Below are 15,591 nucleotides of genomic sequence, written 5' to 3' on the forward strand. Positions count from 1 at the left end.
AGGCGGTTGCTGGCCCATAGGGTCTGGGAACAGAGAAGAGGACAAGTAGAAAGCTGAGAATAGAGAAAGAAACTCTTATGCATTTATTTAGCGTCAGGCAAAAAGCCAATATACACAAGTATAACTGCAGATTTTCCTTTAACATTTTTCTCACTAGTCATTCTTGTTGCTTGGCAAAGAAACGACAGTAGGACCCAGCATGGAACTTGGCAGGGGAGGGAAGACATGTACAGTTGTATGTATATTGAGGGCTTTTATTTAGCTTTGTGCTCCAGGATGGCCTTAGTGGTGTTTATAGCCGGCATCCGTTCTGGTGGGCTGGTACATTTCGGGCTGGTTAAATATTTTGATTGTCGATAGAGGTATGAGGGTATGTACGTATTTGATATATTTCCAAAAGGTTTTAGGGTATAGTATTTATTAATCTGGTTATTAGATGTAAAATTAACGAGTTAGCTTACTATTATTGTTATTATTTTAGAGTCCTCTTCATGAGGTAGTTGCTACAAATCTTACTCTTTCCTCGGGGAATGGGCCCATTCTAAGAGAAGAATCATCCCCATCTTTTCATGGCCCAGTCCTTCCTGGCTCTCTTCTGCCCTCCCTCACTTTGGCTGCTCGGTGACCTCATGGCCACAAGCACTGACAGCTCCTATGGTTCATTATTCTCCAGTTCCCAAGCCCTCTGCCCCTGGACGAGATAGCCACTTCCCACCCTCTAAGCTTCCCCATTCTTTTCTGAGATTTTCTTTGGAAAATGCAGGATTTATATCAAGTCTCTTTAAACTTGACCCTTTATGAACTAGAATAAAAACAACAACAGAAAAAAGAAAATCAGTGTTCATTAGCAGCTAAAGCCCTTGAGCCCCTGAGCCGGCAGACTTCTGAAACAGGAAGAGACAGGCTGAGTCTCAGTGGCTAAAAAAGCCCTGTGAAATAATGACCTGATGTTGCTCCACTATTATTATTTATCAAAATGTATTTAATTTTGATGGCTGCCATTGAGATTTGCATTTTTTGCAGATGAAAGCCAGCAAGGAGGGAGCAATAGTCTCACAGTTCCAGACTATTAGGCTGTCACACCACATCACTTATGTCAGTCTGTACCCATAAAATAGATGCAGGGTAATCAGTCAGTAATGTCACCAGAACAAGAAGCATATAAAAGTGATTCAAATGGGTAATTTACAAATCACAGTTTGAAAATGGTTAACAAATTTTCTTCATATGCTCTGGAATGTCTAGGGAAGAGAGAAAATAATTGGTTTCCATGTAGACCAAACACATCTGGGAAATTAGGATATTACTCAGCAAAACAAAAGTGGGCTAAATTCATTGATAAGCCATTACCGAATGAATGGCTACATTAAGGAATGAATGAATGATTTAGGACAGCAAAGAGTTCAGTTTAAGTCCATAAACTTATCTTGAGTGCTGGTAACCTCTAGTTATTGGGGATATGGCGCCTAATAATAAGAAGATAGACATGAAAAAAAAAATCAACATAGCCTAGTAAATTCAATGATGAAGCGACTCACAGAGCGAGTACAGAAGAGGAGTCATTCCCCCAGCCTGAGGGAGCAGGACAGGGAGAAGGATGGAGGTTAAAGAAGTCTTCCTGAAGGAGTAATGCCTTTGACAGAATCTTCAAATTTGAATCAGAGTTAACTAAAGAAGACAGGGAAGTCAAAAGTTTGGCAGAAGAAAGGATCCCATGAACAAAGGGATAAAGATTTGCAGCTGCGTGGTCAATGTCAGAAACTACTAGCATTTGTATATTACTGGGATGAGTGTGGGACGGGGTATTGAGGCAGATGAGTTTGGAAAGATAGCAGGTCCTGAGGGTTTTTTTATACGTCATGCTAAAGAGCTTGGCCTCTACCTTGTAGTTAAGGGGAAGCTGTCAGAGGGTGACATGATCAGGATTTAGTTTCAGAACGGTCTCTCTAGCTGCAATGTGGAGATCAGGTTAGAAATGGAATGAGGCTTAAATCAGAAAGAATTAGGGGATTGTTACTGTAGTGTTGACAACAGAGGTTGAGGATCTAGGATTGATGTAGGATAGATGGAGAGAAAAGAATGTGTGGAGAAATATCTAGGAGACAAAAGTTCAGGATTTGGTGATTGATAGAACAACACAGGGGATGATGAAGAAGTTAGAAAAAGGATGTGCTTTCAATTTATGCCCAAGTACTTGGCTTGGATGACGGGGGAAATGGTAGAAAATGGTAGAGTAGGAAGGCTTATTTCCCTACTCTTCAGGGTTCCAAACACGGTATTTTTACTGCCCTGGCTAAGAAGGGAGAGGCTGACTGTGCATTTATAAATTCTCTCCCCCACAAACATGTGTCCTGAATATAGCGGAGTGACTAATCTGATCGATGAGATGGGCTGGAGTCTAACAGTCAGGGACCAGGTCTATCATTTGGGTGAGTTTGAAGGTCACACAGCGCACGTGTAGCACAATTTTTTTTCTCATCCTTTTGTACTTGCTTTTGTTCAGGCCTGGTGTGCCTTGGCCTTCCTACATCCAGGTGGCAAGCTCCAGCTCGGGAAGAGAGTGTGCACAGCCTGAGACTAAGTGGATTAGTGAGGCTGTCCCTCCCATCCCACGTTGTCTTCAGTAGTATGGGGAAGGAGTATGTATGATGCTGTATTTTCGGCCCGAGGCCTAAACATCATCCTTCGTATTAGAAAGTCTTGTACTTTGGGGGTTACTGTGCCCTTACTAACAGAGCTGATATCTCCTATCAGTTTGGCTCTTTGTGTCTATTCTCTGTGACTTTACTTAAAAGAAGGTGGTAGTGGGAGAGAAGTAAGGGAATGAAGGCCAGTATAGTTCACTGAAAGTAAAGATCTCAGGAGAAAGAATGAGTCTGGAGCATGACTACAAATTTAGTTTCAAATGTGGGGGCTGTCCAACAATAGGTATAGAGCAGGAAATTGGATTTATAAGTTTGAAGCAGATCCAGTTGTGGCGTGTACTGGCAAGGCAGTATGTTTAAGCTCTGATGGGGTAGTCTTGGCTTTACGGTTCTTGATGAGCCATGAATCAATATGGTGTAATCCAACCAACATTTATACATGTTAACAATAATAAATAATAGGTATGTATAGTCTTCTCTACATATACAAGGGACATTCTGCACAAATCCTTTTTGGAGCATGTGAGTTATTGATAAATCTACAAGGCAAATCTAGGTATAACAAAATATTTTGCATGAAAAAGGATTTTTAATTGTCAAATAAAGCTTCATTTTTACCCCAAATAATAGTCAATGCAATATAATTTTATTTCAAGCTCCATATTTGGATAGCTTCTTAAACTTTGGTATTTGATCGATAGTTCATAAGCAAATTATTTATGAGGCTATGTATATACAAACATGGATATAAAAAGTGAAATGTACAAGAAAGATATTTCTCCTTGTCCTTCACCCATTTATATTCATATTCCCTTGATATTTAGCCTTCAGGGAGAAAAGTATTCAGGTTAAGGCAGAGTAAAAGTCATTTACTAATTCATTTGTTTATTCATTTTCAATGTTTTTTTTTTATTTTTTAAATCTTTGGAGGATGAAATACACTGTGCTAAGTTCTGGGGATATGAAGGGAATAAGACATGTCCTAAGGGAGGGTGAGACACTAATCCTTACGATGCGTTGCAATGAGACTGATTAGAGAGGAGTACAAGAGGGAAGCAGGTCAATACACTGGGGGTTGATTTACCAAAGGGTCTGTTACTGAATGGGTAATGCACCAACATGAGCCAATTCACCAATCTATTGAAGAATCACTTTGCTAAATGAATAATTTGTCCACTTCATCACATTTACAGATTTAACAAAAACTTATTTTAAGGAATATCATTTTTTAGTATAGTAAATGAGTATGAATACACTTTTCTTATAGATATTTTAAGATGCTATTTTAAAAATACATTCAATTATAAAGTAATTCTTCTTATGAATACATTCTTTTTAGCAGAGCTTTTTAGCAAGATCTGTTTGATTTTTCTAAAAAGCTAAGTTTCCTAGGGAGGCTTAGTTTTATAAATATATTCTTATGAATATATTCATAGATATATCTTTCTTGAATATGTGTGTGAATATAGTCTTCTAATAGATATAAGAAAAATTTAGCATTTCACATGGGAGCCTTTCAGTTTATATTGATTTTTTTCAAATCTTTTAAAAAGTCATTTGCTGTTTTGCTAACATTTAAGCATCATTAAGATTATTGTGGAAAATTTTACACTATGATTACTTTGGTCAGCTTTATCAATTAACCAAAATTTGTTTCTTTTAACCATTGATAAGATTATGGTAATTGATTTTGGATGGGAATTTTTAACAGCTTTTTAGATTCAAGAAGTTTATTTCATCAATTTTTATTTTGTCTTTATAACATCATTTTACAAAATACTTAGTTTGTCTCTGCTCTGGTCCTATTGTTGCAACAGGAGGAATCTGGGTAAAAATCGTGGGACTCTCTGCTGGGGGAAAGTTGAGGAGAATCAATATAACGAACAGTATGACCTGCTGGGGCGGTGGGGGGGGGTGAGTCAGGGGCAGAGAGAAGGGGAAATTAAAGAACAGAGAAAGCAGTAGGGGTGGCTGAGGAGAGGGGGTGCAGACCAGGGGACAGAGAGAAGGGAAGACTAGAGGCAGAGTGTGTCTGGGACACAGGGAGGGAAAAACAGAGGGACAAAGAGATAGAGGGACAATGGCCGTGGAGACTGAGAGACAGAGGAGGAGAGTCAGAAGGCCCAAACATGGGCCCCCTGAAACCCTTTGGTCCCTGCTAACCCATAGAATTATGTAGGGTTACAGTGATCATACAGTTTTTGGTAAATAGCTATATTTGATAAATTCATCAAAATGACTGACTGGCAACGGATTTTTTGGCATGTGGACTAGCACTGTATTAGGCATTCCATGAAGAATTGGTGGTAGATAAATGGACCCAGGGCAATGATTATTAATTGGCACGAAGGTGGTTTAGAATGCTGCCAGTTGGAGGTCATAACTTGGTTGAAGTGCAGATGGGTCAGGGTCCTGTGACAGACTGAACTGAGTCTCTGGTGAGCGAACAATTGAGAAGGGAAGAGTATCCACGCAGAATGTGAGAAAATCCGAGTAGTTGAGTGTGGTTGGATTCCAGGATCTGGTAGGGTGGAGGATGATAGACAGTGAGCTGGTTAGATACTGGTAGGCAGGGGCCAGAGATAAAAGATGTTGTGTGTCTTCTGAAGTTAGAGGAGCCATTAAGAGAATTTAAGCAAGAATTTAAATGCCGTGTTTAGATTTGTACTTTAGAAAGATCACTCATGTTAGTATAGTTGGTTGGTTGGTTTAGAAAGGTTTACATCTGGAGGCAAAGAATCAGCATTCTGAAACTCTCCAAGGATTTCAGGCGTTAGATAAAGAGGGGTTGAAAAAAAAGCAGTTACAGAGGAGATGAACATCAGTTCTGGACATCAGTCGTGTCCAGAAGTAATATATAACACTATAGATTGTAATGAGACTGTCTAGGTAGGTAGTGAGTGAAACATAAGACAGCTAGAGCGCTAGAGTAGAGAGAGGGCAGGAAGACAAGTCTGCAAAGGGTCCTAAAGCTATAGAGAGGTTGGGGGTGGAGGAGCACTGAGAGGGTGTAGAAAAGAGAAATAGGGAATATGTGAATAGCAGTGAAAATTATACATATCTGAAATTACTTGGCAGAGAGTGCTTCAGAAACTTACACATAATATTTCATGTACTGAATATCTATATTTATGTCTCTCTGGCCCAGTGAATAGGGAGCTGTTCAAGAGTTAGAGCCAGACTACATTCATTTTTGTAAGCTAAGTCTCCTGCATTTAAAAGGAACACAAAATATGTTCCTTTTATGTGGGCTAGCAGTGGCTACAATACACTTAGATCGTGAGGTAGCCAACCCAAGGAGGCTAACTGATCAATTGAAACCAAATAAATCAAGGAATAATGACTGGAATGGCTTCTGGCTTCTGTCTTCCAATCACTGCCCACTGGACTCTACCATCAACACATTTAGTACTCTGTGGAAAATCTTCAAGCTTTTCAGGCACTGAGAGCTCTAATTTCCAGACTTCAAGGAAAAGTGCCTTCTGTTAGATACTGTGAGGGTGAAATCTGTGGGGCAGTGAATTGCTAAGTGCCAGCTGAGCAGAAACGAGCAGAGTTGCTACATATTTCTGCCCCCAGAACACACAATCTGTTATCGCATATGGCAGAGCTGGGAGTGGCATTGATTAAAACAGCCATTGGTCTGCCTTCTGCCCACCAAAGCCTTCCATGTTTTTGAGATGTGCCTCCCATATGTATATTCTCATCTTCTATTAGTTTCAGATTTCATGGTTTTTCCTTGAGCTAGTAGGTATATATTTATATGGTCCTGTTTGATTAGTTTAATTGTTATTTTGTTTTCAATCTTTTGTGTATTCCATTGGGGGAATGTGCTTTTGAGTTTGGGAACAAATGACAGTCACACTTAATATTATCATTAACATGAGTGGCTTTGTACATGAACCTAATGTTATTAATCGTCAACTTATTAATCCTCAGGGCTTCCCAGGAAGTCTGGTAATAGTACTTTATGGATAAGACTATCAGTGAGAGTGAAATTATACAAACAAAAGTAGGAGTTAATTCTTTATAGTCTTGCCTTTAACTTATTAGATCACACAATTTCCCAGTGATATCATAATTTCTAGTTCTTATTTATTTTTACCTGATCTATTAGCATGTTAAATTTCATAGAAACTTTAGGAAAACTATGGAAGAAAACAGAAAATTATGGGAATTATTCAGGTAAGTTGGGCTATCCTTACATCTAAAGAGCATTTGAACAGTATTATCTTTATATTGACCACATTACCTGGCTCTAGTGCAACAATGGTAGAAAATAAATAACAAAAAATAACTTGAATGACTCTATCTATGGAAATAAAAATGTAGTTACAAAAAACTAATGGACTATAGAATAAAACATAAATTAGGGTGTATTTAGAACTTAATGATAAGAAAGTCACTACAGAATAACTAGTGGCATGCAACTACAGCTGTATATAGATTGAAATATATAAACTTAAATGTTTATATTAGATAAGAAGCAAGTCTGAAAGTCAATGTGTTAGGCATCCAACTTAGGAAGTTATAAAAAGATTAATAGAAGATATTAAAAGAAGGTATTAGGAAGAAAATAAGAAACATGAGCAGAAATAAATGAAATAGAAGATATATTAAGCAATCAATGAATTCAGAGGTTAATATTTTGAAAAGACTAAAGAAATAGATAAACCTCTGACAAGACTGATCAAGAAAAAATAGAGAAGGCCCAATAAAAATCAGGAATTAAAATACCATATGTGCAGATACAGAATAGATTAGAAAGATAATAGAGGACATTAAAAACAACTTTATAGCAAGACATTTGAAAACTTTGACACATAATTACTGAAATATGTAGTAAATTATTATATAACATACTGAAATGGATTCAGAAATAACTAGAAAATCTAAAGAGGTCTAAATCATTAGAAATAGAACCATAAAGTAAAAAATATCACCATAATGGAAACACCAGACTGATATTTATAGGTGAATTCTATAGGTATTATACAGTCTTCCAGTGTATAGAAAAAGATGGACTGCTACCCAACCTATTTATGTACTTAGCAAATTTAGACACTAAAACCAAATCAGACAGCACAAAAAGGAAAACTACAGACCAATTTCACTCATAAACATAAATGCAAAGATTTAAAAAACAAATTAGCTTGCTGAATCTAGCAACATCTAAAAGTGAAAAGGTATGATCAAGTTGGGGCTATCCCATAAATACAGTATTGGTCATCATTCGATTATCTATTAATGTAATATATTACATAAGATATTAAAGGGTTACCATCATATGGTAATGTAATATATGTAGAGAAACATACTTGATAAAATTTAACATCCATTCATGATAAAAATTCTTAGCAAATTATAAATAGAAACATTCTTATATGATAAATGGTATAGGAGGAATGTCTATGGTAAACTTTATACTTAATGGGGAAATGTTTAAAGAATTCACTTATGAATAGGAATAAAACAAAGATGTTTACTATTATTTATTCATGATTTAATGACTAATATAATGAGGCAAGAAAAGCAAAACAAATGAATAGTATGTTTACTGATATAGGAGAAACAAAAATGTATTATTCACCGATGACATAATTATGAAGAAAATACAAAAGATCTACAGATAAATTATTAGAATTAATAAGAAAATTTAGCATTGTTGAAACAAAAGTTGATATGTCATTTGTCTTTCCATATACCTACAAAGATAGAAAATGTAATTTAAACATTGACAAAAAGAAACTACTTAGGAATAAATCTAATGAACTACGTGTAACTTCTTTTTGGAGAAATTATAAAACTTTATTGGGAGGTATTAGGGAAGACTTAAATCAATGTAGAAATTAATCATATTCATTCAAAGAAAGACTTGGTGATGTGATACAAATTTACCACAGTTAATTAACAGATTTTATGAAGTTCCAATAAAAATTTTCAATATATATATATATTTTTGAAATGAGGTGGTGTGACTTGAAAAACTGATTCTAAAATTTATATGGAAGTGCAAATGTTATGGATAGCAAACATGGTACTGATTACAAAAGAACAAGGTGGGAGACTTGTCCTATCAGATATGGAGGTGTTTTATAATGCTAAAGCATAGAAGTTCAAGTATGGTGTTTGTTTTAGGTAGTAAACTTGCTAAACTTGACCAGTGAAGCAGACTAGAGATCCAGAAGCATATCCATGCATATACAGAAGCCTATTGTGATACATGTGTGCATTTACATCATTGGGGAAAGGATAAACTATCCAATAAAAGGTGCTGGAACAAGTGGTTATCCATATAGACAAAAAAATCATTTGAATGCCTACTTCACAACACACCCAAAAGTCAATTTCAGATGATTAAAATTTAATTGTAAAAGAAAACCTACAAAATATTAAGAAAATGCTACAGGAGCATATACTTTTGAACTTGGAGTTGAAGGGATTTCAAAATATTCAAAGAATGGCTACCTTAGAACATTAAAATTAAGGACATATGTTCATGAAAATGCGTCACAAGGAAAATGGAAACACAAATAACAAACTGGAACAAGCTATTTGCATACAATAAACAGACAAAGGATTAATATAGGCTTTTATAAAGAATTCCTACAAATCAATAAGAAAAAGGCAAAAACAATCCAGTAGAAAAATGGGCCATATTTTCTAACAGATAGTTGGCAGAAACGAACTGGAGAAATAGGCTTGATCTTATTACTAATTGAGAAATGGGAATCGAAAGCACAATCCCCTCTGTGCTGATGAAAATTAAAAATCAGAAAACTCTAGGAAAGGCTGTAGAGCAGTGGAATCACATCTTCAGTGCTCTGGAAAGCCAAGGCATTTCCTGGTGAAGTGGAAACTGTGTGCATTTTGGAACCAACCATTCCCAAGTTAGGTATACCGTGTTTCCCCGAAAATAAGACCTAGTCAGACAATCAGTTCTAATGCATCTTTTGAAGCAAAAATTAATATAAGACTCAGTCTTATTTTACTATAAGACCCAGTCTTTAATATAATATAATATAATATAATATAATATAATATAATATAATAATATAATACTGGCTCTTATATTAATTTTTTCTCCAAAAGATGCATTAGAGCTGATTGTCTGGCTAGGTCTTATTTTCGGGGAAACACTGTATATCCTAAGAAGTGTTTGTACATGTACAAGGAGATATCAACAAGAAGTATTATAGGAGCACTGTTGGTACAAAAGGAACTGGAAATAACACAGATGTCTGTTGGCTGGAGACTGGGTGAATACATAGCTGTACATTCATATGATGGCATACTACAAGAGAGAAACGAGCTACAGCTACTCACATATAAATCATAGGAAGATAGCGTTTGATTAACAAAAAGTGAGTTGCAGAACAATTCATATGGTATGATTCCATTTATACAAAGTCTTCAAACATTCAGAGGTAAACAACATACTGTTTAAAGATTCAAATGTGACAAACACATGAAGAAAAGCAAGGGAATAATAAACACAAAATTTAGGATGGTTGTTATCTCGGGATGGGAGCAGGGATAGAAAGGAGGATGCTATTAGAGAAGCATCCTCAAGCCTTCAAAAATTCTGATTGTTTTATTTTTGAAGCTTAATGAAGGGTATTCAGATATTTATTATATTACCATTCTTTATATGTTAACAGTTGATAAATATGCCTTTATATCAATTCATATTTAATAAAAGAATCCAAGGCATATTTGGTAAACACTCAGTTGTAATGTCTTTAGCTGATAACCTCTTTCTTTTTTAAATTCTAAATTAGTTATTACTGCTGCTGTTTTATTTTGTTATCTGCAATTTAGGGATTAATGTAAGCTCACCTAACCAAGAAATTTCTTTGGAGAAGAAAAAGTATTCCTTCATATTGCTGTGTGTGTGGAAGGGAGAATAGGATAGAAATAAGTGTTTTGCATAAAGCAGATGATCTAAAAAAGAACTGGCTTTAAATTAAAATAATAAATTTTTTTTTAGATCGACTTCAACTTCCCTTGATCTATAAAGAACTTGGTTTCAGAATTTTCAGTGGTCTTTCCCTGTCACTTAGTTGCTGCATTTATGTGTAAGCTATTTCCTCATATTCCACCTCTGAACAACCCAGGGAAGCTAATATCCTTACAAGTTGTACACTGGTATTGGAGAAGCAGTGTGGAGGGGAACCAAGGATTTTTGGCTGCCTGGCCTCTGGGATTGTTGTAGGAACACAGCTGGAAAAGCCGGACACACATAGGCCAGGATGGCAGGATGAGAAGGAACTGAGAGTGGAACAATTAGCAGCAGTTCTGGACAGTGCTGTCAGATAATATAGTTAATTCATTTCTGAATAATTAACTTGAGGACTTTGATTATCTAGATTCATTATCAGCCATCATCACCTTCATTATCACCATGAATACTGCCATCAAGAGCATCTTAAGAGGAGCAGTAGATGCTGTTCAAAGTTAGTTAAGATCTGAATCTTACCCTACAAGAGTCTGTGCATAGGCAGTGCAGATGAAGATGTGGTTAAGAAAGAGGTACAAAATATATAAGGAACTCATACAACTACACAATAACAAAAAAAACCAAACAATCCAATTAAAATATGGGCAGAGGACCTGAAGAGACATTTCTCCAAAGAGGACCTACAGATGGCCAATTGACATATGAAAAGATGCTCAAAGTCACTAATCATCAGAGAAATGCAAATAAAAACCACAATGAGATATTGTCTTACACCAGTTAGAATGGCTATCATCAACAAGACAAATAATAACAAGTGTTGGAGAGGCTGTGGAGAAAAAGGAACCCTCATACAGTGTTGGTGGGAATGCAGATTGGTGCAGCCACTATGGAAGGCAGTGTGGAGGTTCCTCAAAAAATTAAGAATAGAATTACCATATGACCCAGCAACCCCTCTCCTGGGTATCTACCCAAAAAAATCTGAAAATATTTATCCATAAAGACACGTGTGCTCCGATGTTCATTACAGCTTTATTTACGGTGGCCAAGACATGGGAACAACCAAAGTGTCCTTTGATAGATGATTGGATAAAGAAGATGTGGCATATATGCCCAATGGAATACTATTCTGCCCTAAGAAAAGATGAAATAATTCCATTTGCAACAATATGGATGGATCTTGAGATTATTATGTTAAGTGAAATAAGTCAGACAGAAAAAGTCGAGAACAATATGATTTCACTGATATGTGGGATATAAAACTGAAAGCAACAAAAGAACAAGACAAACAATATAACAAAACCTCATAGTCACAGACAATAGTTTAGTGGTTACCAGAGGGTAAGGAGGTAGGGGAGGTCATAGATGAGGGTAAAGGGCGTCAAATATATGGTGATGGAAAGAGAACTGACTCTGGATGGTGAACACACAATGTGATATAAATAGATGATGTGTTACAGAATTGTACACCTGAAATTTATGTAACTTTACTAACAATTGTCACCACAATAAACTTTAATTAAAAAAAAAAAAGAGGTACAGACAAATGAACCAACATGAAACTAAGGATACTGGCTTAGTGGCAGATTCTATTGCTGTATTTATTGGCTAACTGTTTTTCCATTTGTCTTTGACTTTGTCCAGCCAAATCCATACAGATTGATTTCATAATACTTGGCATCCCCATCCCATAAATAAACCCTGTGAAAATGATTCATTTATAGTCAATATTTTAGTTATTTTAAGTCTCATAGTTACTGAAATTATACTTTAAAAATAAAAAATAAATGAAAGCAGTAATTTAAGAGTTTCATAAAATCATATTGGTGCATAATGTGAAGCTAATTATTCTCTCCTTTTTAACTCCACAGATATTGCCAATATATTATATTCACATGTTTATTATCTCCTTTAATATACAAGTTTTAACTCTTATACACAATTTTCCCCTTGTGGGCTTTGCTGTTCACTGCTTCTCCAAATTTCTTATATTTGATGTTACGTAAGCCATAAGGATGTAGGGGAGAGAGTATGACCTTGGATTCAAACCCTGATTTAAATTACTGTCTAGTTATTAGACCCTTGGACGTTATTAAAAATCTTTGATCCTCAGCTTCCCCATCTGTAAAATGGGCATAACAATCCCTATCTTATATATTGAAAGAGCACAGTTGATGAAAAACATGTAATACACAGTATTTTCTTCTAAACATTAATCCTTTTGTTTGTAAAAAATATAGAGAGCAAAATGTATTTAATTAAATTATTCAATGAGAATAAATAGAAGTTGAAACAAATATATCATTTACTCTGATGAAGCCTTCAAAATCTCAGAAAGGCTGGCCACTGACAATCACAGTATTCCTTGAGGGGGACGGGGGACAACAATAATCTCTGCGTCATCACTGCCATCATCACTGGCAGTGGACTTTTTGTTGTTGTTGTTTGTTTGTTTTGTTTTTAAGGAAATGAAGAAATTGTATCCAAAGTATAGAATTTTGAAATGACACATGAAAGTTTAGTCTTATAGTAAAGGTCTTGTTGAAAGATGATCAACTTAGTTGGCTTGAAAGCAAATGAAAAATGAGTTAAGTAGGCATCGAGAAAAAGCACGTGAAAACATAGAGATAAACAAAGACTGTAAATTTTTGCTTGATCTGATTGGGTCATGATGAGTATTGGGAGTTCTTTTTGAACTTTGTTCACACTAGTTGCCTTTTGGGCTGTGATTTTACTTAAACATCCTATCATTATTTTTTCTCATAATTAATATAACATATTACAAGGCACTTGTGAAATGGAGAAGTGAAAAACATGCTGTTTCTTCCATGCTTTTTCTTATGTGTATATATATATATATATATGTATATATATATATATATACATATATATATATTTGTGTGTGTGTGTGTGTGTTACTGCAGGCATAGTTTTTATGCAATTTTTCAACCTTTTTTTAAGTTAATATTATGACAAATCATTTAAAAATGCTAAGTGATATATTACCCTCCATGATTTAACAGATTTTCTATTGTGAATATTAAAGTTGCTTCCGAATTTTTGCTGTAATATTTAATTATTGTGTAGAACAATTTTGCTTTCAGAAATTTTCGAGGCTTTTATCTGTAGGGAAGTACAGATTTAAAAAAAAAAATTGCCAGCTACCTAAACTATATTCAAGTAAACTTCCCCTTTGGTTATCCTTCTTGTGCCCAGAACCTGATTTCTATCAGATTCTGCAGTCAGGTGAGCTGTACCTAAGTTGCAATATGCTGATATAGGCAGTTTTGTTTAAAATTTAGGTTTACCAAACCCAAGTAATAGTACAAGGTCAATGAGAAAGAGATGCAGAAGAAAACAAAAATTTAAAAATGGCCAGGGAATATTACGAATGCATTTACTCCCTAAACCCATGTGGGAGGGCTGGATTGAGTTGTGTGGTTGTCATTTTGTCTTTTATTGACACTGCCTTTGCCCTTTAATTTTTCTTCTTATTCCCTCATTTTCCCCCTACCACAGGCTAGTCTTCCAAGAAATTTGAGGGTTCCATTGACTTGTCCACCTTCTTTTTATCCTGTCATAGTTTCTGCTTTCCTTCCTTGCCATAGGTCCAGTACCTTGCAATGCAATTTTCATCATTTCAGTTCAGTATTTACTGAGCACTTACTATGTACCAGGCACAGCAGTAGGTGCTGGAAATTCAAAGGAGAGTAAAACAGTCTGTGCTAGTTAAGAAAATGGTAGGAGGCTCTGATTGAATGGATATCTGAAGGCAGAGATGGAATTATCTAAGTGACGAGTGGATATGTATGTGCATGTGTGAAGGGCATTTCTTACAATGTAAGTCATTGCAAAGCTATGTGGTGGGCGTGAGTGTGGAGAGTGCAAGGAGGAGGAAGGCCAAAACATCTGGAACCCCATTCTCTCAATGTAAAAGCCTAGCCCACATTAATACTTGCAAAACATAAAGCTTGGTTGCCTAATGCTTTCCAGTCAGTATCCTGTCCATGTAATCAGTTACCTTTTCTCATCGTGTCTGTAAGATGAAGAGGTCCGGCCACTGGTCCATATGAACATCTTAGAGGATGTTGGTCCAGGGACTCCTTTCCTTATGGTGGAAGTCCTGGAGGAATGATGAAAAGACCTAGAAGAGGTAACACACTGAAGTTCAGTCCATTACTTTAGGTTTTGGGAACACTGTATCAACAGCAACCAATAACTTTCAGTGGATTGACCTTTAAATCAGACCAGGTTTCTGTTGCCAGCGGACAGCGGTTCTCAACATTGGTCGCACATTAAGATCAACTGGGAATCTTTTAAAAAACATTGAAGCATGAGAACCTCCCTCAGAAATGTGCATTCAGTGTTTTTGAAGCTTCCTAGATATTTTTATTACACTGCTGGGGTTGGAAGCCACTGCCTCAGAGCAACACAGTTTTCTAATTGAGGTTAGCATCGTATTCCCTCCAAAATTCTTCCTTCAAACATATAATTTTGGTATGGCTTCACACTTTGTAGTACACTATATTTTTCCAAAATTTGGCTTAGATTTGGATACTAAAATTATATTTCTCCTTCCGTCTTCAAACTGTTTTCCTCGAAGCTGACAAATATAACATTTTGGGGGACGAAATATCATGTTTTAACTGAGCTCTACTGTTGCCAAAACTGTGGGTTCGTTCCCTTGCAGTTGAGCCTCTGAGAAAATCATCACAGCAGTGGCAGCACATACTGGCTCCGAGAAGCCAGGCTTAGACTTCAGAGTCAAGTTATTAGTGGACTGTTGTGTACTTTTGGTTATGACTTGGCTTAGGGATAAGTTCTTTCATCTCCAAGCACAGCACTAACAATAATTAGCCATATTATTTATTTTCTACATAACAATCATCGTCTAAGGAGTTAGACACATGAAATATCATAGAAATCTTAATCACATATAAAAGTTAAAGTGATATTTAACAAATAGAACAAAGAAAGGAAAGGAAGGAA

General features: G+C 35.9%; 1 protein-coding gene across 2 annotated transcripts in view; it reads right to left on the reverse strand.

The window, feature by feature from the left end:
• KCNMB2 (potassium calcium-activated channel subfamily M regulatory beta subunit 2) overlaps positions 1-15,591 on the reverse strand; it is a 234,532-nt gene that overhangs the window by 18,139 nt on the left and 200,802 nt on the right. For both annotated transcript variants that reach the window (XM_081067842.1, XM_081067843.1), the window contains one exon: positions 14,624-14,746. In XM_081067842.1, coding sequence (XP_080923968.1) covers positions 14,624-14,679 — 56 coding nt within the window. In that variant the 5' untranslated portion in view covers positions 14,680-14,746. The remainder of the gene's footprint in view (positions 1-14,623; positions 14,747-15,591) is intronic.

Source organism: Rhinolophus hipposideros (genome assembly GCF_964194185.1).
Source record: "Rhinolophus hipposideros genome assembly, chromosome: 2".
In the NCBI taxonomy this organism is placed as follows: Eukaryota; Metazoa; Chordata; class Mammalia; order Chiroptera; family Rhinolophidae; genus Rhinolophus; species Rhinolophus hipposideros.